The following is a 27,323-nucleotide window of genomic DNA, read 5'->3' on the forward strand; positions in this document are numbered from 1 at the left end:
AGGCGGCTTAATTGATTCAAGCGGGGGCCGATTCCTGCTTGGCTGCTCTAATCAAAGTGAGGGTCGCGACAAAGATTCTGCCATTCCCCATTTCTTCAAAGGCACGTCGGTTCCTGTCCAACGGACCGCCCCCCCCCCAGCCCACTTCCGTGCAGTTGGCCAGAACCACGCAAAGGATCTGGAAGCAGATCCTTTTGGATCCGGTCCTCCGGGCCCCACTGCCCTTCAGCCTAGCGCCCCAACAAAATGCCAGGCTGTGCGTCAGAGCCAGCTTGACATTTGAGTGATGGCAGATATTGATTGCTCTTGTCCAATTGGCAGATAGCAAAACAAGAGTCCAGTTTGCAAGAGAAATTAGCCTTTGCAAAGCTGGAGGGGGGGGAGAGCGGCCCAGCCATTAAAAAGCCATCCTTGTTTGTTTATTGCGTTTTCGCCCAGCCCCGGAAACCAGTGGGCACCAAAAAAAGGGGTTTGGAAGAGAAGGACGAGAGCTAAGTGATTAAAAACCAAAGGTTGGCAAACGACGCTCAGAGACGGAAAAGAAATCTGTGGGAGTGCATTTCATTTAGTTATTTGAAGCAAAGGGAAAGAAAAAAAAAATGTAAGTCTTGGGATGGCCCAAGATCTCCGGTCCTTTCGCCGCGGCCTCAAAACACTCCTTTTCCACCTGGCTGACCTGGACTGACAGGCATTTTAATTATGTTTACAATTTTTAATTTATTTTTAATTTTTAATTTTAATTTATTGCACAGATGACTTTAATTTTAATTTTATCTTAATTTCTGTACTTATTATATGTTATTGTTGTTAGCCGCCCTGAGTCCTTCGGGAGATAGGGCGGGATATAAATCCCATTAATAAATAAATAAATAAATAAATAAATAAATAAATAAATAAATAAATAAATAAATAAATAAGTCAGGTCTTTTGCTTCTCTGTTTCTGAAATGGAGGTCACTTTCCACCACTCAGAAGGGTCCAAGTAGAGTATCTACCTACCTACCTATCTATCTATCTATCTATCTATCTATCTATCTATCTATCTATCTATCTCCATCCATATCTATCTGTCTGTCTGTCTATCTATCTATCTATCATCCATCTAATATCTATCTATCTATCTATCTATCTATCTATCTATCTATCTATCTATCTATCTATCTATCTATCTATCCATCTCTCTCTCTCTCTCACTTTGGCATCCAACTGGGCCAAACTCCCAGCAAGGAAAATGCAGAAAGAGAAAGATACACGCTCACAAAATGTTAAGCACAGGAACACCCACGTATAGGTAGTCCTCACCTAACAACCGCTCACTTAGCGACCGTTCAAAGTTACAACGGCACTGGAAAAAAGGAACTTAGGACCACTTTTCACATTTACCAGCGTCGCCGGGGTCATGTGATCCAAATTCAGACGCTCGGCAACTGACTCGTATTTATGACGGTCGCCGTGTCCCCGGGGTGTGTGTGTGTGTGTGTGTCACGCGATTCCCCTTTTGCGACCGTCTGTCAAGCAAAGTCAGTGGGGGAAGCCCGATTCGCTGAACGACCGTGTGACTAACTTAACGGCTGCAGTGATTCACTTAAGAACGGTGCCAGGAAAGGGCGCAAATAGGGCAAAACTCACTTAGCAAACGTCTCGCTTAGCAGCGCAAACTGTGGTCGCGACGTCGAGGACTACCTGCACACCCACCCAGCTTTTCCCATGTTCTCGCGCAGTCTGTTGATGACGTGACTGAAGACAGGGACGCCCCGTGGGGGGCTGGAAAGAGGGCGGGGGGGGGCTCAGCCTGCACAGGTGCACCCCAAGGCCAAGCGCTGCACCGAGGGGGGACGTGCAAGAGGTGTCATTTGTCTTTCAGGGAGGGGGGGGGAACCTCCCCAGCTTCAATAATCCCTGCCTTACAGCCTCCCCCAACTAGACCTTTAATTTGCTGATCGGGCCTTAATTGCATTAGCCCCTCATCTGCGCGCATATCAATCTGCCCTGACCCCAGAGGGCAGCCTTTAACTAAAGTTCACCAGGCAGTTAAATCAATGACAGTAAGTGCTTTCTGCTCTGAGGGGTTGGGGGGGGGGGCTGGACGAGTTGGGGTGGGGGATGCGTGCAAGGAAGCTCGGAGGGTGTGCACGCCTGGCGGAGGGTGCGCCAGCTGCGGAGGGAGCCCTGGGCGAGAGTGTGTGGACCGCGCTGGAGGAGCTTAACAAAAGGAGGCAGATAATTACATATTAATTATAGATCGGGGCGTCAAGTCTGCCTTCCTCCATCTTGGGCTGCGGCCCCTTCCTGTCCGAAGGTCCATCCTCTGCTCCAGTTGGGACCCCCGTGGGACCTCCCCCCCACCCCGGTGGCTCAACAGTCCTCAGCAGGATGGAGGGGGGAGCCCATCTCGTTACGGGGGGTCCTCAACGACCGTTCGGCTCTGAAAAAAGTGGCTAAAACATATGAGGAATGGTTGCAGGAACTGTCTGCTTTAATGACAAGAAGGACTAGAGGTGACATGATAGCAGTCTTCCAGTATCTCAGGGGCTGCCCCAAAGAAGAGGGAGTCAAGCTGTTCTCCAAAGTGCCCGAAGGCAGGACGAGAAGCAACGGATGGAAAGTAACCAAGGAGAGAAGCAACCTGGAACTAAGGAGGAATTTCCTAACTGTTTGAACAATTAAACAGCTTGCCTCCGGAAGTTGTGGGTGCTCCAACACTGGAGGTTTTCAAGAAGAGACTAGACAATCATTTGTCCAAGATGGTCTAGAGATCTCCTGCTTGAGCAGGGGGTTGGACTAGAAGACCTCAGGCTAAAACATATAGGGAACGGTTGCTGGAATTGGGTATGTGTATTTTAATGAAGAGAAGGGTGAGGGGTGACATGATAGCAGTGTTCCAATCTCTCAGGGGCTGCCCCAAAGAAGAGGGAGTCAAGCCACTCTCCAAAGCGCCTGAAGGCAGGACAAGAAGCAACGGATGGAAACTAGTCAAGGAGAGAAGCAACCTGGAACTAAGGAGAAACTTCCTGACAGTTAGAACAATTAACCTGTGGAACCACCTGCCTCCATTTAGCTGTGAATGCTCCAACACTGGAAGTTTTTAAGAAGAGACTGTCTGAAATGGTTATAGGGTTCCCAGCCTGAGCAGGGGATTGGACTAGATGACCTCCAAGGTCCCTTCCAGCTCTATTCTACTCTATTCTGTAATTCTGTAATTCTGTTCCGTTCCGTTCCATTCCATTCTATTCTATTCTATTCCTATTCCTAACAGTGAGGACAATTAACCAGTGGAACAGCTTTGCCTCCAGAGGTGGTGAATGGTCCAACACTGGAAGTTTTTAAGAAGAGACTGGACAGCCATTTGCCTGAAATGGTATAGGGTTTCCTGCCTGAGCAGGGGGTTGGACTAGATGACCTCCAAGGTCCCTTCCAACTTTATATTCTTATTATTATTAACTCTTGTTATTCTGTTAAGGAAAGTCTTATTTACCGCAGATCGTGACCATTGCTGGTTAAAGCAGACGGAGTGAGAGGCCGAGGGAATATCTTTTCGGCAGAAAAAATGCGAGAAATGGGAGGACCGGCTGGGCTAAACCGCTGTAGCATGAACTGCCTTTCTCCTTCTCTTTGCACCTCCCAAAACCTCGTTCTGCTCCGCTGGACCCTCGGAACGGTCCCTCGGGATGGTCAACAACGGTCACACTCCGTTGCTGACCATTGTCCGTTGGTGAAAAGTGCAAAGGGAGTGCTAAACTCATCCTTGCACAGCCGTGTAAATAGGAGGACCTGCGGCTGTTGGGACATCAAAGTTCAGCAAACAGTTTCAAGGCTCCGGCCTGCTTTTCGGAGGCCCTTCCGAAGGCCTTCCCCAAAAGGGTCGTGACTTTCAGCTTGTCACAGCGCACATCAAAGTTTTCACCACACACGAACTCGGCACACGGAGTCGTATCCGCGTCGCCCGAGAGCGGATATTCGGCCTTTGTCCGCCCGTTTAATCCAGTGTTTTCCCAAAACATTAAGTCTTATTTTTTTGGGGGGGGTTATGAACTTGTGACTAAGTCAAGCCACGCTGAGAGGTCGCCACATCAAAGCCCCCTCCACCCGGCCGTCCCACGTTCCCCCAAATTGGATTCCTTTCTCCCTCTCTGGCCTGGCTTGTGAATAAAAGTTAATTGAATTTAGTTGTGGACCGAAGGCATTGTGAAGAGCTGGCTTGAAAGGGCGGGCGGTTGTGTTGGGAACTTACGGGGTGCGAGGGCCCTGACTGGACAGCTTTCCCAATCCAGGAAAACAGGGGAGAAAAACCAAAACGGAGAGAATAGAATATCTGTAGCTTGTGTTCGAACTCTGGAGGTCCCTGGTGCTCTCTGAGCTGGGTGGTTTCCTTGCAGACGTTTCAGGGTCAAACTAGGGAACATCATCAGTGCTAGAAGGGAGGAAGAGGAGGAGGAGAAGGAAGGAAGGAAGGAAGGAAGGAAGGAAGGAAGGAAGGAAGGAAGGAAGGAAGGAAGGAAGGACTGTGGGGTCCTTGGTGCTCTCTGAGCTGGGTGGTTTTCTTGCAGACGTTTCATGACCCAACTAGGGAACCTCATCAGTGCCAGAAGGAGATGAGGTTGTCTAGTAGTGGTGGTGGTGGTGGAGGAGGAGGAGGAGGGGGAGGAGGAGAAGGAGGAGGAGGAGGAGGAAGAGGGAGGGAGGGAGGGAGGGAAGGAGGGAGGGAGGAAGGAAGGAAGGAAGGAAGGAAGGAAGGAAGGAAGGAAGGAAGGACAGATTGTGGGGTCCTTGGTGCTCTCTGAGCTTGGCTGTTTTCTTACAGACGTTTCCTGACCCAACTAGGGAACATTGTCAGTGCTAGAAGGGAGGAGGAGGAGGGAAGGAAGGAAGGAAGGAAGGAAGGAAGGAAGGAAGGAAGGAAGGAAGGAAGGAAGGAAGGAAGGACTGACTGTGGGGTCCTGGGTGCTCTCTGAGCTGGGTGGTTTTCTTGCAGACATTTCACGACCCAACTAGGGAACATCATCAGTGCTAAAGGGAGGAGGAGAAGGAGGAGAAGGAAGGAAGGAAGGAAGGAAGGAAGGAAGGAAGGAAGGAAGGAAGGAAGGAAGGAAAGTCGGGTCCCTGGTGCTCTCTGAGCTGGGTGGTTTTCTTGCAGACATTTCACGACCCAACTAGGGAACATCATCAGTGCTAAAGGGAGGAGGAGAAGGAGGAGAAGGAAGGAAGGAAGGAAGGAAGGAAGGAAGGAAGGAAGGAAGGAAGGAAGGAAGGACGGACTGTGGGGTCCTGGGTGCTCTCTGAGCTGGGTGGTTTCCTTGCAGACGTTTCATGACCCAACTAGGGAACATCATCAGTGCTAGAAGGGAGGAGGAAGAGGAGGAAGACTGGAGTCCTTGGTGCTCTCTGAGTTGGGTGGCTTTTCTTGCAGACGTTTCATGACCCAACTAGGGAACATCATCAATGCAAGGAGAAAGAGGAAGGAAGGAAGGAAGGAAGGAAGGAAGGAAGGAAGGAAGGAAGGAAGGAAGGAAGGAAGGAAGGACTGTGGGGTCCTTGGTGCTCTCTGAGCTGGGTGCTTTTCTTGCAGACGTTTCACGACCCGGCTAAGTAGCATCCCCAGTGTTATGGGGTTTCCTCCCCTGGCCTTGTCAGTGATGTCCGTATAGGGTTATGTTTTTTTTCCCCTTTGGCATCTCCTTGATGAGGGTATCTCTTTCCGTTTGATTGCTGTCTGGTTCAACTGCTCCTGGCCCTCTCTGAGCTGGGTTCTTTTCTTCCAGATGTTTCGTTACTCAAAGAGATATGGCCACCAGCGCCTCATGTTGTTACCTAGTTGGCCCATGGAATGTCTACCAGAAAACCAGCCAGCTCAGAGCGCACCGAGGGCCCCACGTCAGAGCAGAGCACTCTCCACCTTTACGGAGTTTTACAGAAGCGCCACTAAAATCCCAACACTTTACCTGCAGGTAGCCATTACTTTGAGGATTAGATTATTACTCGCCCTCTTTCTAACGCCCAGAACTGGCAAATCTCCTCTTCAACGGCCAAAGGTTTTGCCGTAGCAGTCTCCATGCCGGTGGAGGACAGCAAGGGAAGTCACAAGCTGGGGAATTCTGGGAGTTGAAGTCCACTCATCTTCAAGTGGGCAAGTTTGAAAAACACCCGTGCTGCATAAGCACGACCTCCAGGCCTGCACCGTTCCCGCTGTCTTAGGAAAGCCCAAAATGTTCTTAAAGACTCGTCTCACCCCGTTCTTTTCTTTTTTTTGAACTATTACCATGTGGTAGATGGTACAGGATAGGCTGAAAAATAAGTTTTTATCCCAGCGCTGTAACCACATTAAACACCACAGTATAATGCAACATTAAAGTGCAATATTAGGGGCAGCGCAAGGGTGAACAGAATGCGAAGGATGTGTGTGTATATAAATGTATGTTCTTATTTGTGATTTTTACTTGTGTGTAGTGTGCACTGTGGACAGCACTTAATTTCGTTGTGAGTTACACAGTGACAATAAAGATATTCTATTCCCGTGGTGCCGTTGTAACTTCGAACAGCCAGTAAGATAACTGTTAATAAGTCAAGGACTACCTTTGCCTGTGTTTGGTTTCTTAAGAAAATCAGCCTCTGGAGCATAAAATGGGGAAGGATTAACTATGGTTCTGGCTTAACCAGGATGAAGCTGGTCTTTAAACAATAATAATAATAATAATAATAATAATAATAATAATAATAATAATAATAATAATAATAATAATAACCCCTTCATGGATTACTGCCTTGTCGTGGCGAAGGGGCTTGCGTAATTCAATGAAGCTATGGGCTATGCCGTGCAGGGCCACCCAAGACGGACAGGTCATAGCCGAGAGTTCTGACAAAACGTGATCCACTGGAGAAGGAAATGGCAACCCACTCCAGTATCTTTGCCACGAAAACCCTATGGACAGTACCAAAAGGCAAAACGATATGACGCTGGAAGATGAGCCCCTCAGGTCGGAAGGTGTCCAATATGCTACTGGGGAAGAGCAGAGGGCTAGTACTAGTAGCGCCAGAAAGAATGAAGCGACTGGGCCAAAGCCGAAAGGACGCTCAGCTGTGGATGTGTCTGGTGGTGAAAGGAAAGTCCGATGCTGTAAAGATTTTTTCTCCATAGGAACCTGGAATGTAAGATCCATGAATCAAGGAAAGCTGGACGTGGTGAAACAAGAGATGACAAGACTGAACATCGACATCTTAGGTATCAGCGAACTAAAATGGACAGGAATGGGTGAATTTAATTCAGATGACCATCAGGTATACTACTGCGGACAAGAATCCCTCAGAAGAAATGGAGTAGCCTTCATAGTCAATAAAAGAGTAGGAAAAGCAATACTAGGATACAATCCTCAAAATGACAGAATGATCTCAGTTCGAATCCAAGGCAAACCATTCAATATCACAGTAGTCCAAGTCTATGCCCCAACCACCGGTGCTGAAGAGGATGAAATTGACCGGTTCTATGAAGCCCTACAGCACCTTATAGAACTAACACCCAAAAATGATGTCCTTATCATCATGGGGGATTGGAATGCTAAAGTAGGAAGCCAAAAGATAACTGGAATAACAGGCAAGTTTGGCCTTGGAGTACAAAATGAAGCAGGGCACAGGCTGATAGAATTTTGTCAAGAGAATACGATGGTCATAGCAAACACTCTTTTCCAACAACCCAAGAGACGGCTCTACACATGGACATCACCAGACGGTCAACACAGAAATCAGATTGACTATATGCTCTGCAGCCAAAGATGGAGAAGCTCTATACAGTCAGTAAAAACAAGACCAGGAGCTGACTGTGGCTCAGACCATGAGCTTCTCGTTGCAAAGTTTAGGCTTAAACTGAAAAAAGTAGGGAAAAGCACTAGGCCACTCAGGTATGAATTAAATCATATCCCTGTTGAATATACAGTAGAGGTGACAAATAGATTTAAGGAATTAGATCTGATAGACAGAGTGCCTGAAGAACTATGGACAGAGGTTCGCGACATTGTACAACAGGTAGCAACCAAAACCATCCCAAAGAAAAAGAAATGCAAGAAAGCAAAATGGCTGTCTGAGGAAGCTTTGCAAATAGCTGAGGAAAGGAGGGAAGCGAAAGGCAAGGGAGAAAAACATAGATATGCCCAATTGAATGCAGAATTCCAGAGAATAGCTAGAAGAGATAAGAATGCCTTCTTAAATGAACAGTGCAAAGAAATAGAAGAAAACAATAGAATAGGGAGGACCAGAGATCTTTTCAAGAAAATTGGAGAGATGAAGGGAACGTTTAATGCAAAAATGGGCATGATAAAGGACCAAAATGGTAGGGACCTAACAGAGGCAGAAGAGATTAAGAAGAGGTGGCAAAATTACACAGAAGAACTATACAAGAATGAGCTTAACGTCCCAGATAATCACAATGAGTTGGTCACTGACCTCGAGCCAGACATCCTAGAATGTGAAGTGAAGTGGGCCTTAGAAAAGCTGAGCAACAACAAAGCTAGTGGAGGTGACAGTATTCCAGCTGAGCTGTTCAAAATCTTAAAAGACAGTGCAGTAAAAGTGCTACACTCAATCTGCCAGCAAATTTGGAAAACTCAACAGTGGCCACAGGATTGGAAAAGATCAGTTTACATCCCAATTCCAAAGAAGGGCAGTGCCAAAGAATGTTCAAACTATCGCACCATTGCACTCATTTCTCATGCTAGTAAAGTCTTGCTTAAAATCCTACAAGCTAGACTTCAGCAGTATGTGGATCGAGAACTACCAGAAGTACAGGCAGGATTTCGAAGAGGCAGAGGAACTAGAGATCAAATTGCCAACATACGCTGGATCATGGAGAAAGCTAGGGAGTTCCAGAAAAACATCTACTTCTGCTTCATTGACTATGCTAAAGCCTTTGATTGTGTGGATCATAACAAACTGTGGCAAGTTCTTAAAGAGATGGGAGTACCAGACCATCTTATTTGTCTCTTGAAAAACTTATATGCGGGTCAAGAAGCAACAGTGAGAACTGGACATGGAACCACTGATTGGTTCAAAATTCGGAAAGGAGTCCGGCAAGGCTGTATACTTTCGCCCTGCCTATTTAACTTATATGCAGAGCACATCATGAGAAAGGCAGGGCTAGATGATTCAAAAGTTGGAATTAAGATTGCCGGAAGAAATATCAACAACCTAAGATACGCAGATGATACCACTCTAATGGCAGAAAGTGAAGAAGAACTAAAGAGCCTCTTGTTGCGGGTGAAGAAGGAGAGTGCAAAACTTGGGTTGAAACTTAACATTAAGAAAACCAAGATCATGGCATCTGGCCCTCTCAGTTCCTGGCAAATAGATGGGGAAGAAATGGAGGTAGTGACAGATTTTATTTTCCTGGGCTCCAAGATCACTGCAGATGGGGACTGTAGCCAAGAAATTAAAAGACGCTTGCTCCTCGGAAGGAAAGCCATGGCAAATCTAGACAGCACACTAAAAAGCAGAGACATCACCCTGTCAACAAAAGTGCGTATAGTCAAGGCTATGGTCTTCCCAGTTGCAATGTATGGCAGTGAAAGTTGGACCATAAGAAAGGCTGAGCGCCAAAGAATTGAGGCCTTTGAACTGTGGTGCTGGAGAAGACTCCTGCGAGTCCCTTGGACTGCAAGGCGATCAAATCGGTCAGTCCTAGAGGAGATCAATCCTGACTGCTCTTTAGAAGGCCAGATCCTGAAGCTAAAACTCAAATACTTTGGCCACCTAATGAGAAGGAAGGACTCACTGGAGAAGAGCCTAATGCTGGGAAAGATTGAGGGCAAGAGAAGAAGGGGACGACAGAGAATGAGGTGGCTGGATGGAGTCACTGAAGCAGTAGGCGTGAGCTTAAATGGACTCCAGAAGATGGTAGAGGACAGGAAGGCCTGGAGGAATGTTGTCCATAGGGTCGCGATGGGTCGGACACGACTTCGCAGCTAACAACAACAACAACAATAATAATAATAATAATAATAATAATAATAATAATAATAATAATAATAATAGTAAAAAAGTTGGAAGGGACTTTGGACATCATCTAGTCCCGTGATGGCAAACCTATGGCATGCGTGGCACAGGTGGCATGCAGAGCCCTTTCTGTGGGCACGCATGTACTGTAGTTGCCCCAGTCCTAGAAGGCCTTCAGCTGGCTTTTATAAAACCTTTTTGCTTTAGGCCTCCGCAGCCTTGTTCAAAAAAAAAAAAAAAAGGTTCAAGCAATCAATTTCAACTTCTTGCAGGAAAAAAAAAAAGATCTCACAAAGTTAGAATTGATTGATTGAACTTTTCAGTCCCACCCAGTCTGCCGTTACCACCGCAGCCACGCCCACCCAACGGGCCACGCCCACCCAACGGGCCACGCCCACCCAACGGGCCACGCCCACCCAGCACCTGAGGATACATAACTGGGTTTTGGGTTGCAGTTTGGGCACCCGGTCTCTAAAACGATCGCCATCGCTGACCTATTCTATTCTAATTCTGAATTCTATTCTATTCTATATTCTATTCTATTCTGAATTCTATTCTATATTCTACTCAAATTCTGAATTCTATTCTATTCTAAAGTAATGGTAAAGGTTGCCCCGCACACGCGGGCTAGTCGTTTCCGACTCTAGGGGCCGGTGCTCATCTCCGTTTCAAAGCCGAAGAGCCAGCACTTGTCCTCCTCTCATCTTCCGTGGTCATGTGGCCGGCATGACTAGACGCCAAAGGCGCACGGAACACTGTTACCTTCCCACCGCAGTGGTCCCTATTTTTCTACTTGCGTTTTTATGTGCTTTCAAACTGCTAGGTGGGCAGAAGCTGGGACGAGTAACAGGCGCTCACTCTGCTACGCGGCACTCGGGATTCGACCCGCCAAACTGCCGACCTTCCGATCGACAAGCTCAGCGTCCTAACCCACTGAGCCACCACATCCCTATTCTATCCTATTCTAATTCTGAATTCTATTCTATCCTAATTCTGAATTCTGAATACTATTCAAGTGATTGTGCCATAACTTTTCATAAGTAGAGTCTGCCTCGTAATGCTTTTATTACTTCTTATCAGTATACATTAACCCACTCATTAATGATATTATTGGGCACCACTCTCCGATAGCAGCAGAAGTAGGTTCTCCAGGATACAGGTAGTCCTCTCCTTAAGACCGCAACTCAGCCCAAAATTTCCGTTGCTAAGCGAGACAGTCGTTAAGTGAGTTCTGCCCCACTTTACGACCTTTCTTGCCGCAGTTGTCAAGCAAATCACCGCAGCGGTTTAAGTTAGTAACACTCTTGATCAATGAATCTGGCTTCGGCTTTGCTTGTCAGAAAGTCACAAAGAGATGATCACGTGACCACAGGGACGCTGCAACCGTCACAAGTACACGCCAGTTGCCAAGCCTCTGAATTTTGATCACGTGACTCTGGGGACGTAAACGTGAAAAATGGTCCCGAGTCACTTGGTTCAGTGCCGTTGTAAATCGAGGACTTCCCCTGTTCGAAATCCTGAAACCGTTTTGCTGGGCTAGTCTGGAATTCCTGCCAGACAGTTTCCTTCAAATACAATTTCCGTTCCAGCCCAGGGCGCTAAGGCCCGATGAGATGCTTTTTCCCAGAACGGTGGGGTTTTTTGTTTTGTTTTGTATCTATGAATTTCCCCCCCCCCCACTTCTGCCGCAATTCGTGTGAATTTTGGGGTCTGTTTGTGCAGTTCTAGCATTTTTACTCACCTTGAATTTCTGTTTATCGCTGCTACCATCAGAGCAGACCATCCAAGTTTATGTCGGGTGTTCACGCTAACTCCTTCTTGCAACAACCTGCAGAGGGAAGTACACAAATGTGTCCATTAGTCCAGATGTGTGAGTCTGTGTGCTTAGCCCCAGGCCAGGGCTTGGGACGAGCAGGGCAGAGTTGCGATAAGCACCACAGAAGACAAGTGTTTGTATGCCAAGGGTTGAACCCTGCGCTGCTTGGTGCTCTCCGAGCTTGGCTGTTTCGCTTGTAGACATTTCACGGCCCGACCTGAGCCCTGGAGGCACGGCGGTTAGAATGCACTTTTGCAGGCTGACTTTGCCCGCTGCCAGCAGTTCGACCCTGACCGGCTCAAGGTTGACTCAGCCTTCCGTCCTTCTGAGGTTGGAAAATGAGGACCCAGATTCCTGGGGGACCATACACTGACTCTGTGAACCGCTTAGGGAGGGCTGTAAAACACTGTGAGGTGGTATATAAGTCTAAGGGCTATTGCTAGAAGGGAGGAGGAGGAGGACTGTGGGGTCTTTGGTGCTCTCTGAGCCTGGTGGTTTTCTTGCAGACGTTTCATGACCCAACTAGGGAACATCATCAGTTCAGGAAGGAAGGAAGGAAGGAAGGAAGGAAGGAAGGAAGGAAGGAAGGAAGGAAGGAAGGAAGGAAGGAAAGGATGGACTGTGGGGTCCCTGGTGCTCTCTGAGCTGGGTGATCTTCTTGCAGACGTTTCATGACCCAGCTAGGGAACATCATCAGTTCAGGAAGGAAGGAAGGAAGGAAGGAAGGAAGGAAGGAAGGAAGGAAGGAAGGAAGGAAGGAAGGAAGACTGTGGGGTCCTTGGTGTTCTCTGAGCTTGGTGGTTTTCTTGCAGGCATTTCTTGACACAACCAGGGAACATCACCAGTGTTAGAAGGGAGGAGGAGGAGGGGGAGGAGGAGGAGGGGGAGGAGGAGGAGGAGAGGGAGGAAGAGAGGGAGAAAGAGGAGGAGGAGGATTATGGGCTCCTTGGCCATCTCTCGGCTTGTTTTGTAGACCTTTCATGAGCTAACTAGGTAACGTCATCAGAGCTGCAAGGGAACAGACTTCCCTATTGATATACCCACCGACATTGACCGGGCCAGCTACTCATCTAGAAACAGGCATCAAACCCCTCTGCCTTCTAGCTCTGATGATCTCACCTGGTTGGGTCCTGATGACGTCTGCAAGGAAACCGAGTACCGGGGACCCCACGTTACAAGCGTCCCCTTCTATCTGTGGGCTCCGGGGGAGCAAGGTTCGCCACAGCGTCGCCTATTTACCCAGAGCAGGAAAGGACGGTCAGGGCCACCTTGGACTCGCCCCAAACCGGAAGCAGACATCTTAAGGTGGGCACTGCGAGTGGCCACCATGCAGTCCAGTTGCCCAGCTCCTGAAATTCAGCCATGGGTGGGGGGAAGAAGTGACAACACTGTAGGAACTTTGCACCAGGTGGTAAGTAGACCCCCTCCCTCCCCCCCGGGTAGGTCCCAGTCGTAAGTCGAGGGTTACTGGTCTTGTTTTGCCGGGATCAGAAGCTGCAACGGAACCAGAAGCATCTGATGCTCAGGACCAAGAGGGGAAGTGCTGTGAAACCAGGCCAACAGAGGCATCACAACCTGTGCCGGTGTGCTTGGGTTTCACAATCTTACAGGCCTTCTCCACCCCCCAAGATCTCTGTTTTGCTGTTCTTAGAAAGAGACCCCTGGCTACAATTAAAAACATTTTAATCAGATAACGGAGAAATTCCGGAAAGTTTGTAAGGCAGGGGTCTCCAAGCTTGGCCGCTTTCAGACTTGTGGACTTCAACTCCCAGAATTCCCCAGCCACCACCTAAGGCAGGGGTCTCCAAGCTGGCTGGGGGATTCTGGGAGTTGACGTCCAGAAGTCTTCAAGTAGCCAAGCTTGGGAGACGGCGGATCCACTTTCTGCAAGACTGGGCAGGGTGACGAGGAGGAGGCAGATGGTTGTGTTTACAGCAGCAAGAAGAGAGGCCTTTGTGATGGGGGATGCTGTGCCCTGGCATCCAGGCCAACAGCTGCATGCAGGGGCTGGGCGTTTCCCAAGATCCCCCAGCAGCGTATCCCAGACCCCTGTCTCTAGCTAATTGCTCCTGATCGTATTACATCGTCTGGAGGGTGACTTCCTTGAGGTCAAGGGGGCAGCTTTGCAACTCTAGTGGTTGAAGTAGCCCCAGTGGGGAATCAAAAATAGGGAGTCTGCGCCGGCGGCCTGGCTGCTGTTTTCCCTTAAGGCCACAATGGATTTCACGAGTCCAAACATACAAAAGAGGCTCAAAATTTAATAATTTAATAATTTAATAATTTAATTTGTATATCGCCCTTCTCCCGAAGGACTCAGGGCGGTGAACAGGGCAATACATAGTAAAATAACCCCGTGGTCAGCTTTTGAGTCCTTCGCAATGCAATAAATCTTCCATTTTCCCAAAGAGATGGAGAGCCTACCTTCTCATCAGAGTGAGTCCTCAACCTAAATGGTTCATTTAGAGCCAGAGTAGGCAACCTTGGCTCTTTTATGACTCGTGGACTTCAACTCCCAGAATTCCTCAGCCAGCATGGAGGAACTGTGGCTCCTTCATGACTCGTGGACTTCAACTCCCAGAATTCCCGAGCCAGCATGGGGGAACTATGGCCCCTTCATGACTGGTGGACTTCAACTCCCAGAATTCCTCAGCCAGCATGGGGGAACTTTGGCCCCCTCATGACTCGTGGACTTCAACTCCCAGAATTCCTGAGCCAGCATGGGGGAAACTATGGTCCCTTCATGACTCGTGGACTTCAACTCCCAGAATTCCTGAGCCAGCATGGGTCAGCTTGGAAACCTCTCCCTTTCCCCTCAGAGTGGCTGGCTCAGGAATTCTGGGAGTTGAAGTCCACCAGTCATAAAAGAGCCGAGGCTGCCTACCCCTCGTTTAGGGACTTCGCCAATTACAACAGTACAGGTAGTCCTCGACTTAAAACAGCTCAGTTAGTGACTGCTCAAAGTTGCAAAGCCACTGAAACAAGCAACTTAGGACCGTTTTTCACATTTACGACCGTTGCAGCATCTCTGCGGTTACGGGATCAAAATTCAGAAGCTGGGCAACTGGTTCACACTTACGACTGTTGCCGTGTCCCGGGGGGGGGGTGTCATGGGATCCCCTTCGGTGACCTTCTGAGAAGAAGCAAAGTCACAGGGGAAGCTGGTTCACTTTACAACCAGGCTACTAACTAATCAACTGCCGCGATTCACTTAACGACTGTGGCAAGGAAGGCCGCAAAATGGGGCAAAACTCACTTAACAACTTAGCAGTAGAAATTTGGGGCTAAGCTGTGGTTGTAAATCGGGCACCATCTCTGTCTGTGCTTTCTATAAACCTCTACACACCCACCCAGGCGGAGTAAACGACTCGGAATAACGTTTTCCGCAGCTATTTCCGCTCACGGAATACTGATCCTTCTGCGCTGGACTATTTTAATAACGCTTAAGTCAAAGAGAATCTCTTGAGTTTAATCTTATGTTGTAAGCCGGAAAGCTTCAGTGCATATTCTGATCTTTGCGTTTTTACTTTGGCTGAAAAAACATTTGTTTTATTTGCGATCGCTACGAAGACGTAAACAAAATGAGCCTGAATAATATCGCCACGATAAATCACCCTCGGAGCGCGCAAAGTAGGAAAACAAGCAATTTCGTTGTTCTCGTAAACAGGATGCTTAATATTTCAATTGGGGAGGGGGGCTTGAAATATTTTGAAAGCCTCTTCGGTTCCCAATTATTCATGAGCGGATTTCTCTGCCTTCCCTAAAGCCTGCCCAAGTTGCAAATTCTCATTATTATTTTTTCCCAGCTTGCAAAATTTAGCTGTGCAGCGCAACACCTCATCGAGAAGAAATGCAGAGGAGATACACGTAGAAATTGAAAGTGGATACGATGCTCTCCTCCCCCCACCCCACCCCCCCCGCCAGATCGTGGTAATCCCACAGCCAGGGATCCTGCTCACTAGATTTAGGTCCTTCAAAAGGAACCATCCAGAGTTTGCTGTGCAGCCTATCGCCAGATCAGCGTGGATTGACACCAGACAAACCATGAAGCGGAAACCAATACCCTAAGGAAGGAACATCAGAGGGAAATAACCACACCCCGACAAAATGGCAGGGCAAGCTACTGTGTGTAAGCAGAGGGCAATCCTCACATCCTTCCAGCACTGATGAGGTTCCCTAGTTGGGTCGTGAAACGTCTGCAAGGAAACCACCCAGCTCAGGGAGCACCAAGGACCCCACAGTCCGTCCTTCCTTCCTTCCTTCCTTCCTTCCTTCCTTCCTTCCTCCTCCTCCCTTCTAGCCCTGATGAGGTTCCCTAGTTGGGTCGTGAAACGTCTGCAAAAACCAAACAAGCTCAGAGAGCACCAAGGACCTCATAGTCTGTCACTTTTCTTTCTTTCTTTCTTTCTTTCTTTCTTTCTTTCTTTCTTTCTTTCTTTTCTTTTTTTCTTCCTTCTTTCTTTCCTTCTCTCGCTTTCTTTCTTTCTTTCTCCTTCCTTCCTTCCTTCCTCCTCCTCCTCCTTCTCCTCCTCCCTTCTAGCACTGATAATGTTACCTAGTTGGGTCATGAAACGTCTGCAAAAACCAAACAAGCTCAGAGAGCACCAAGGACCCCACAGTCCATCCTTCCTCCCTTCTAGCACTGATGATGTTCCCTTTTTTTCCTCCTCCTCCTCCTCCTTCTCCTCCTCCCCCCTTTCTCTTCCTCTCCCTCCTCCCAACTCCACAAACCCCACTCCTTTTAGTATTGATGAGATTCAGGAAACTTCTGCAAGAAAACCACTAAGCTCAGAGAGCACCAAGGACCCCACATCCGCGTCCTCCCCCCCACACACAAACCCCACTCCCTCCTTGCACTGATGAGGTTCCCTAGTTGGGTCATGAAACGTCTGCAAGGAAACCACCCAGCTCAGAGGGCACCCAGGACCCCTACAGTCATCATCATCATCTCCTCCTCCTCCCCCCTCAAATCCTGCTCCCTTCCGGCACTGAAGACGCTGCCTAGTTGGGTCACGAAACGTCTGTAAGAAGTCTCCCAGCAGTTCCACCCTGAGCCACAAACGTTCACTTCTCCCGGCAAAGGCAGGCTGAAGAAAGACCCCTGTGCGTGCGAGAGCTCAGCTTACAGTCCTCCCCGGGGGAGGGGGCTACAAATCCTTCCCTAGCAGGAATCCTACCGCCCCGGCTCCCTTCCCCACCTGCAACCCCAGCCACAATCGGATCCAAAGGCCTGCCCCCAACACACACACACACACACACACTAGGAGTCCGGATGTGTTTGGGCTCTTAAGCAGCCCCCACCCCGCCAAGGCAGATGACCCTGAGACCTCTCCGGGCATCTCCGCTTGCAGCACAGGCCCAGGCCCTGGGTTCCCCCCCCCCAACTCCGCCAGCCCCCCAGCCCAAGACATATGGAGCCTCTGTTCAGAGTTCTGGCTGAGTGACTCCAAAAGCCCAAAGGCCATGTTTGACTTTGTGCTCAGGGCCGCCAGCCAAGCGCCTCGCCCGCCTGGCCGCGGAAGGGAGAAGGAGGCAAACTTGAACTCCGGAGCCGCCACAAAGCGGCTCTTCTCGGCGGGGGGACAGATCCGATGGCTGCTCCTCCCACTAGGTCACTGTTCCACAGCCGGGCTGGCGGGAGAGGCCTGGGCAAAAGTCTCTGCGCGGAAGGGAGACCAGCTCCTCCTCCGACCGGACAGCCAAGCTCAGAGAGCGCCAAGGAGCCCTCATCCCAGCCCAGATGCGGGTGACCCTTGCCGACACCTCCGGGACCACCAAACCCATGCCAGACATTATTCTACTGAGAGCCAACGCCAGTCACTTCCCCAAATATGATCACAATTAAATCCAGGTCTCTTAGATGGGAGCCAGTTTGGTCTAGTCCAGGGGTGGCCAACCTGGGCTCTTTTATGACTCGTGGACTTCAACTCCCAGAATTCCTCAGCCAGCATGGGGGAACTATGGCCCCTTCATGACTTGTGGACTTCAACTCCCAGAATTCCTCAGCCAGCATGGGGGAACTATGGCCCCTTCATGACTTGTGGATTTCAACTCCCAGAATTCCTCAGCCAGCATGGGGGAACTATGGCCCCTTCAAGACTTGTGGACTTCAAGTCCCAGAATTCCCAAGTTTCTGCGGGGGGGGGGGGGGCGGAGGAAGCTGCCTCTGCCATGGGCACAAGGGCTGCCTAGACCAGGGGCAGGCAACCTCGGCTCTTTTATGACTCGTGGACTTCAACTCCCAGAATTCCTGAGCCAGCATGGGGGAACTATGGCCCCTTCATGACTTCTGGACTTCAAGTCCCAGAATTCCTGAGCCAGCATGGCTCCGCTTGGAAACCTCTCCCTTTCCCCTCAGCGTACCTGGCTCAGGAATTCTGGGAGTTGAGGTCCACCAGTCATAAAAGTGCCCAGGTTGCCTAGCCCTGGTCTAGTGCAAGGGAAGGCAACCTTGGCTCTTTTATGACTCGTGGACTTCAATACCCAGAATTCCTGAACCAGCCATGCTGACTCAGGAATCCTGGGAATTGAAATCCACCCATCTTAGAGTTACCAAGGTTGAGAAACACCAGCCTACACCATTCTTTACGCATGGACTTCAACTCCCTGTATCCTTTGCAATGACCATGCTGCCTGAGGAATTCTGGGAGCTGAAGTCCATACATCTTAGCTAAGGCCGAGAAACACCAGCCTAGTCCAGGGGTAGGGAACCTTGGCCCTTTTATGAATTGGGGATGTCCAGTTTAATGAAGAGAAGGACTAGAGGTGACAGGATAGCAGTCTTCCAGTATCTCAGGGGCTGCCCCAAAGAAGAGGCAGTCAAGCTACGTATTCTCCAAAGCGCCCGAAGGCAGGACAAGAAGCAACGGATGGAAACCCATCAAGGAGAGAAGCAACCTGGAACTCAGGAGAAACTTCCTGACAGTCAGAACTATTAACCAGTGGAACTACCTGCCTCCAGATGTTGTTGGTGTTCCAACACTGGAAGTTTTCAAGAGGAGACTGGACAGCCATTTGTCTGAAATGGTATAGGGTTCCCTGCCTGAGCAGGGGGTTGGACTAGATGACCTCCAAGGTCCCTTCCAACATTATTATTATTATTATTATTATTATTAGTAGTAGTAGTAGTAGTAGTAGTAGTAGTAGTAGTAATAGTACCTTTCCACTTCAGGGACATTGTTCAGCCGCACAGCTTCCAGGAGGGACTCTTCTGAAAAAGAGAAAATGGAAATGAAAAAAGCGGCTTCTGATTTCGGTCCTCGCAACGACGACCACTGCAGCACCTCCACGGTCACATGATCAACATCCAGGCGCTTGGCAACCGGTATGTTTGCATGTATGACGGTTGCACCGTCCCGGCGTCCTCTGGGCGCCATTTGCAACCTTTCCAGCTGACTTCTGACCAGTAAAATCAATTGGGGGGGGGGGAAGCTGAACTCGCCTAACCGCCACGGCCTGATTCGCTCAACAACCGTGGCAAAAAAAAGAGCGTAAAATCGGGGGCCGACTCATTTAACAATCAGCTCGCCTGGCAGCGGAAACACAGGTCCCAACTGTGGTTGTAACTCGAGGAGCGGCAGATCTCCTCTCTGCCCGTCAGGTGGGCTAAACCTTGTGTCACAGCCCCAAAAGGTCACCCTGAGCCTAAGCGAGGGGTCTCCAACCCGGGCAGCTTTAAGACGTGTGGACTTCAACTCCCAGAATTCCTCAGCCAGCTCGGCTGGCTGAGGAATTCTGGGAGTTGAAGTCCACACGTCTTAAAGCTGCCCAGGTTGGGGACCTCTGGCCTAGGCAACTTGGGAGGAGCAGCAGCTGGCATGGGCGGACCCCCTTCCACCCGGCAGCCCAGCCCCCTCCCCACACGTCTTTCCTCCCAATAGGGGGGGTGAGGGGGGCCCTAGTCACCTTCCAGGTTGAGGGCAGGGCCTCTGAAGGTCCAGGCAGCCCCTGTGCCCACGCCAGGGGCAGCTCACCTTCCGCCGTGCTTTTGCAGAAGGTGGCAGCTGCCCCCAGCATGGGTGCAAAGACCCCAGGCTTTAGGGACCCCTCCTCACGCGCCCTGCATCCCAATAGGGGCTCTGCTAGACCCTGCGTTGAGGACAGGGCCCCCATGGTCCAAGCAGCCCCCCCCTGCCCATGCCAGGGACAGCGGCCGCCTTCTGCAAAAGCACCCCAGGGGCATTCTGGCTCGGGGGGGGCACATCAAAGGCAGTGACAACCCAGAAAGCTTGTATAGATGGGGGGGGGAGGCAACTGCCCCTGGCATGGGCACAAGGGCTGCCCACAGCCAGATCCAATCCTTAGAGCAGCGTTTTCCAACCTTAGGAACTTGAAGATGCGTGGACTTCAACTCCCAGAATTCCCCAGCCAGCTATGCTGGCTGGGGAATTCTGGGAGTTGAAGTCCACGCATCTTCAAGTTCCTAAGGTTGGGAAACGCTGCCTTAAAGGGCCTGGGGGTGCCCCTTCCCACAATTCCTTCATTCCAAAGGGGGGGGCTGAAGTAGCCCATAGCCAACTTTTGGGTTGAGGGCAGGGTCCGCTGAGTACAGGTACCCCCATGCCCAGGCCAGCTGCCATCTTCTGCAGAAGCACCCCAGGGTCAGTCCGACTTTTTTTAGGGGGTGGGTGTTGTGTGAAAGCTGGAGTCACCCTGCCAGGTTTCTGGGGGTGTCTGGTGTTCCTGGCACAGCCGTAAGGGACCCGTTCCTGGCCCTCAGAGGGTCTGGGGGTGCCCCCCTCCCCACACATCCTCCATCCCAATGGGGGGAAGGAGGGGGATGAGGGGACCCCCCCAGTGTCCTGCCAGGCTGAGGGTGGGGCCTTTAGCGTCCAGGCAGGTCACCCAATGAAATGGGCACCCCCATGCCCAGGCCAGGGGCAGCCGCCACCTGTTGCAGAAACACCGCAGGGTCACTCCAGCTGTTTTTGGGGGGGGGGGGGAGTCAAAGCTGGAGTCACCCTGCCAGGTTTCTGCAGACGGGGTGGGGGGAGTGACCTGCCCCTGACCCGATCTTTAGAGGGCCTGGGGGTGCCCCTTCCCACAATTACTTCATGGGGGGGGCTGAGGCAGCCCGTAGGCAACTTTCAGATTGTGGGCAAGGCCTCCAAGGTCCAGGTACCCCCATGCCCAGGCCAGGGGCACCTGCCACATGTTGCAGAAGCACCGCAGGGTCCCTCCAGCTGTTTGGGGGGGATGTCAAAGCTGGAGTCACCCCAAGTTTCTGCAGGGGGGGCGGAGGAAGCTGCCCCTGCCATGGGCACAAGGGCTGCCTAGACCAGGGCTAGGCAACCTCGGCTCTTTTAGGACTCGTGGACTTCAACTCCCAGAACTCCTGAGTCAGCATAGCTAAAAGAGCTGAGCTGACTCAGGAATTCTGGGAGTCGAAGTCCACGAGTCCTAAAAGAGCCGAGCTGACTCGGGAATTCTGGGAGTTGAAGTCCACGAGTCCTAAAAGAGCCGAGCTGACTCGGGAATTCTGGGAGTCGAAGTCCACAAGTCCTAAATGAGCCGAGCTGACTCGGGAATTCTGGGAGTCGAAGCCCACGAGTCCTAAAAGAGCCGAGCTGACTCGGGAATTGTGGGAGTGGAAGTCCACGAGTCCTAAAAGAGCCGAGTTTACTCGGGAATTGTGGGAGTGGAAGCCCACGAGTCCTAAAAGAGCCGAGCTGACTCAGGAATTCTGGGAGTGGAAGTCCACAAGTCCTAAAAGAGCCGAGCCGACTCGGGAATTCTGGGAGTTGAAGTCCACGAGTCCTAAAAGAGCCGAGCCGACTCGGGAATTCTGGGAGTCGAAGCCCACGAGTCCTAAAAGAGCCGAGCTGACTCGGGAATTCTGGGAGTTGAAGCCCACGAGTCCTAAAAGAGCCGAGCTGACTCGGGAATTCTGGGAGTCGAAGCCCACGAGTCCTAAAAGAGCCGAGTTTACTCGGGAATTGTGGGAGTGGAAGCCCACGAGTCCTAAAAGAGCCGAGCTGACTCGGGAATTCTGGGAGTTGAAGTCCACGAGTCCTAAAAGAGCCGAGCTGACTCGGGAATTCTGGGAGTCGAAGCCCACGAGTCCTAAAAGAGCCGAGCTGACTCGGGAATTCTGGGAGTTGAAGCCCACGAGTCCTAAAAAAGCCGAGCTGACTCGGGAATTCTGGGAGTGGAAGTCCACGAGTCCTAAAAGAGCCGAGCCGACTCGGGAATTCTGGGAGTTGAAGCCCACGAGTCCTAAAAGAGCCGAGCCGACTCGGGAATTCTGGGAGTGGAAGCCCACGAGTCCTAAAAGAGCCGAGCCGACTCGGGAATTCTGGGAGTTGAAGCCCACGAGTCCTAAAAGAGCCGAGCCGACTCGGGAATTCTGGGAGTTGAAGCCCACGAGTCCTAAAAGAGCCGAGCTTGCCTCCACCTGGCCTAGACCCAGACCCGGTCCTTAGAGGGCCTGGGGGAGCCCCCTCCCCACCATTCCTTCATCCCAATGGGGGGGGGAGGCAGCCCACAGCCATCCTCCACCTCCTGCAGAAGCCCCGCAGGGTCACTCCGGCTCTTGGGGGGGGTCCCTCTGCCAGGCTTCTACAGGTGGGGGTGCAGCTGCCCCAGGACCCCCCCTCCCCGCTAACCGGCCCCCCCACCCTGCAGTCACCTTTGGAGGCGGGGCCGCGGCTGTAGCACAGGGCCAGCCCGGCAGCCGCCAGGACCGCGGCGGGGGGGGCGGCCGTGCTGGCCCGGCGGCCCCCGCCCTGCTTGCGCCGGTGGTGGCCCGCGGGCGCCGGGTTGGGCCACTGGCGCGGGGGGTCCTCCTCCTCCTCTTCCTCCTCCTGGGGGCGGGGCAGCCAGCCGCCCCCCCACCAGGCCCCCAAAGGCGTCGGGGAGCCCCGCAGGCCCGGCGGGCGCCCCCTGGCGGCCGCCCGCCGCCGCTGCACCCCGTCGCCGCCGGCCTCCGCCGTCCGGATGGGGGCCGGGCGACCCCTAGCGGCGCCCGGCGGGAAGTGCAGCTCCCGGCGTTCGGCCCAGCGGGCCGCGTCTTCTCGGCCGGCCGACTGCCACGCCGACGTGCCGCGTTTGGCGAGCGGGCGCCTGGCCGCGGCCCCCAGGAGCCGCGCCAGAGCCGGCGGGCCGGGCCGGCTCATCAGGCAAGCCAGCATCTCGCTCCTCTCCTCTGCGGGCCGGCCGCCCCAGTCGCCCGGGAAACCAAGATGGCGGAAAGGAGGGCGCTGCTGCGAAAGGGAGGCGCGCTACGCAAGGAGAGGCGTGGAGGCGCTCATGGGAGCTGTAGTCCTCGCGCTGGCCCGGCTCTGCTTGGCGCCGCGACGTCCGGCGATGAGAGACTACGATTCCCATGGAGACGCGGGCGCGCACGCGTAAACAAAGAGGCGCTTTATTGACGTCACGGGCAGATGGGGAAACCTAGGGCGGAGCCTCCAATGGCAGTGCGGCAGCGGCCCAGGCTCCGCGAGTTCGAGACCCGAGTGGAGCCCGGTCCGGGGCTGGGAGGATATAGCTGGGAACGGTAGCGGACCGCGGGGAAACTACCGTTGGGTGGTTGTAGGAAAGGTGTAATAGCAGAGAATTACTGTCGACTTTAACCCTTCCAACTGTGCGTTGGAAACCACACCAGCCTATGTTTGTCAAGTTGCACAGAGAAGAAGCTTGTGCAAACCTCCACAGTTTGCAACGTTCACCCTCCAAAGCCTTGTGCCACCTGCCTAGAAAAACCAGCTTCTGATAAGCAAAGTCAACAGGGGAAGCCAAATTCGCTGAACGAGTGCAGTGATTCACTTAGCAACCGGGTCAGGAAAGGTTGTAAGATGGGGCAAGACTCACTTAGCAACTGTCTCGCTTAGTAACGGAAGTTCTGGGCTCCGTCGTGGTCATAAATCAAAGACCACTTATACTGTTTGTCCCTGTGCTCAATGCCATGTGCTAAATAAGTAATAATACCAGCCTCTCTGACCGGGAAGGTTTTTAAATATTATTTATGCATTCGACACACACTGAATATGCAGGTGCAAGCAGGTAGTCCTCGGCGGCATCATCATCATCATCATGTTGGAAGGTACCTTGGAGGTCATCTAGTCCAACCCCCTGCTTAGGCAGGAAACCCTATACCATTTCAAACAAATAGCTGTCCAGTCTCTTCTTAAAAACTTCCAGTGTTGGAGCATTCACCACTTCGGGAGGCAGGTTGTTCCACTGGTTAGTTGTTCTCACTGTCGGGAAGTTTCTCCTTAGTTCCAGGTTGCTTCTCTCCTTGATGAGTTTCCATCCATTTCTTCTTGTCCGGCCTTTTTCAGGCGCTTTGGGGAATAGCTTGACTCCCTCTCTTTTTGGGGGCAGCCCCAGAGATATCAGAAGGCTGCTATCATGTCCCTCCTCATCCTTCTCTTCGTTAAACCGGACATTCCCAATTCCAGCAACTGTTTCCTTATATGTTTTAGCCTCCGGTCCCCTGATCATCTTTGTTGCTCTTCTCTGCCCTCTTTCCAGAGTCTCAACATCTTTTTTACTTCGTGGGGACCAAAACTGGGTGCCGTATTCCAAGGGTGGCCTTACCAAGTAAATAAATAGAACTCACAAAGGGGAGTGTGGGGGGAGTCAGAATAAAAAACCCAAAGCCTGCGGGACTTTGTTTTTTGAAAAGGGGACAGGGCTACAGCTGGGATCTTGCAAGTGCTTCTTCCCCCCTGCTCTTTGGGTGAAGAGAGGGGGGTGTCTGTCCCAGATGTTTTCCTGAGTTATCTATCTTTCTTGGCCGGCCTCAAGCCTTTTATCTGAACGTTGCCTGGGCGATCATTCAAGGCTGTCCTATTCCTCCTGCCAAACATCCCCCTCTGTTTTCAAAGCCCCTCCCCAGGGCAGTTCAGGGAAGGAGGCCCCCCCCATTTTCTAAAGCATGCCAACCAAATGCCAGCTGGCTCTTCTCCCACGCCAGCCTTTTAAGAAGAGGTTAGACAATCGTTTGTCTGAAATGGCACATTAGACTAGAAGACCTCCAGGGTCCCATCTGACTCTGTCATTCTGTTAGCCTCTCCAGCTTGCCTTCCACGGGGATAGCCCAGCTTCCCCTGCTGCCAAGGGTCTCCTGCCCAGGGCTGCCCTGTGTGGGAACAAGCTCTAAGCAAAGGTTGGCCTTTCTGGGACGTTGGGGAAGAGGGATGGCCAGCTCAGAATAGGGTGGAATAGAACAGAATAGAATAGAAACAGAACACAGCAGATTAGAAATACAGAATAGAATAGAGTAGAATAGAATTGAATAGAATTACACAACAGAAGAAAAATACAGAAGAGAAATACAAAACAACAGAACAGAATATGAACAGAACAAATTAGAAATATAGAATAGAATAGAGTAGAATAGAATAGAATTACACAACAGAAGAGAAATACAAAACAACAGAACAGAATAGAATATGAACAGAACAACACATTAGAAAGATAGAATAGAATAGAGTAGAATAGAATTACAGAACAGAACAGAACAGAATATAATAGAAATACAGAACAGAACAGAAATACAGAACAACAGAACAGAACAGAATAAAAACTTTATTGTCACTTTAAATGTACGCTAATCAGCATACATTAAAATGAAATTGTGTTTGTGAGGTGTTCTCACGATGAATCGTTAAAGGAGCTTCCAAGCAAAGGCATCACGCAGAGATGCAATCATATTTAGCTTTATTCATGATAAATCAAAGAGAAAGAAATACTTGGCATGAAAGCATTCATGCCTGCGTGTAAGAGAGAAATAAAATAAAACAAAACAAGCTAGTATTACATGACTAAAATAGAGGTTAGGAGTAGAGATAGGACTGGAACAAAAAAGAGAATCAGAGAAGCTAGAAGCTAGAAGCTAGAACAAAGAGCAGCCCCTCGTGCAGAGGTATTTATGGGGGGTCTTGGCCCCTCCTTGACCATAAAACACTCTCACCAATGGGGCTGTGGGTCTGAGACCCTTGGCTCATCAGTGGAAGCGAAGAAACCTCTTTGCCTCCATCTGATGACCCTTTTGGGGAACTGCCAATGGCTGGCACTAAACATCTAACAATTCCCCTTCTTGCCAGCCAATGACAGGGACCAGTGAATGTATGTAAGGGGCGAGCAGGTGTCATAGACATGTATGAAAACATTCAGAAGGCCAAACACAAACGCTTACACAGAAGGTTGTGCCGGTCAATGGGAACAGGTTTGGTAAACAGATCAGCTATCTGGTCAGCTGTATTACAGTGCTCAACATGTATAAAACCCTTTTTGGTAAGCTGCCTGACATTTTTGTAGCGTATGTCTATATGGCGAGATCTAGATCCTACTGCATAAGCCTCCGAGATTGCAATGGCAGCTGTGTTGTCCTCTAGAATTTGGATGGGCAGAGGGGGAGATGCCCAGATGCTTGTTATCAGCTCATTGAACCAAGTCAAATCATTGGCCGTGTCTGACAGGCTGGCATATTCAGCCTCGGCCGTGGAGCAAGAAATAAATTTTTGCTGCCTAACATTCCAATGTACTGGGCAGCCATTTAGCAATATGAGGAAACCGGAAGTGCTCCGTCTAGTTTTGGTGTCGCCAGCCCAGTCTGCGTCTGAGTAAGCGGAGAGCTGGGCCGTCTTCCCCTTCTCTGGTTCTAGCATAAGGAGGGCATCAGCTGTGCCCTTTAGGTATCTAAGCACCCTTTTAACAGCAGTCCAGTGGAATTGCTTTGGGTGTTCCACATGCCTGGACAATAGATTCACAGCTAAAGCTATGTCAGGTCTGCTCCAATTGCTGATGTCCCTGCCTACATCCAAGACTTCAGTTCCTGAGGCAACCTCAGCTGCAGATGAAAGCGCAAATGACCTTCATCCCGTCAGAGGATCCAGCAGAGCGTCTAGGACCCCTTCACATGCCTCTCTACAACTGAACGCCACAGAGGAGAGCATACAAGGTTTGCAAACTGTCCAAGGCTGCTCAGATGCTGCAGAGACGGACCTGGCTGAGACCAAACGCCGCGTGAGTAAACTGACTGCACAGGAACGTGAAGAGCTGCTTAAAGAGATCCTTGCAATGCAGGGGAAAGGGAGGGGGAAGGCAGCCCAGGAAACCGAAGAGACTACGAGGCTCCCAAATATGGCGCCTGCCACCCTTAGTAACCCCGGGACCCCAGGGATCTTGGCGGGAACCCCCCCTCCCAGCCGTGAGCTACAGCTTCCGGGGGCAAGCGGAAACAAGATGGCTCCGCCCACCTGGTCTGGCACAGGAAACAAGATGGCGGCCCCCACACTGTCTAACAAAGACTTGACTTCTTTAAGTCTGGAAAGCCAGCAATCTCTGGCTTCCAACCAAAATAGCCTGCAGTCACTGGCATCCAGCCTGAATGACATGCAATTCCTGGCATCCGAGCAAGGCAGCATGCATATTCCTGATTTCTCCCCCCCACAAAGCCTTAAATGCTATGATAGCAATGAGATCTGCCCAGCCAAAACTGTTACAACGGCTCTCCAGACAGCCATGCAAGCTCTGGCCACTGCCTTAGAGGCTAGCAAGACAGCGGCCACACAGACATCGGGGGTGCCCAC

The 27,323-nt window shown here is 50.9% G+C and overlaps 1 protein-coding gene across 2 annotated transcripts in view; it reads right to left on the reverse strand.

Annotated features, from left to right (window-relative positions):
- Window positions 1–22,951, reverse strand: part of CLPB (ClpB family mitochondrial disaggregase) — an 86,967-nt gene extending 64,016 nt beyond the window's left edge. For both annotated transcript variants that reach the window (XM_083362116.1, XM_083362115.1), the window contains exons 1-3: window positions 22,415–22,951; window positions 18,946–18,997; window positions 11,716–11,802 (exon numbers count right to left, since the gene is read on the reverse strand). In XM_083362116.1, coding sequence (XP_083218242.1) covers window positions 11,716–11,802; window positions 18,946–18,997; window positions 22,415–22,916 — 641 coding nt within the window. In that variant the 5' untranslated portion in view covers window positions 22,917–22,951. The remainder of the gene's footprint in view (window positions 1–11,715; window positions 11,803–18,945; window positions 18,998–22,414) is intronic.
- Window positions 22,952–27,323: the final 4,372 nt, after the last annotated feature.

The sequence above is a fragment of the Vipera ursinii genome (assembly GCF_947247035.1).
Source record: "Vipera ursinii genome assembly, chromosome: 4".
Taxonomy (NCBI): domain Eukaryota; kingdom Metazoa; phylum Chordata; class Lepidosauria; order Squamata; family Viperidae; genus Vipera; species Vipera ursinii.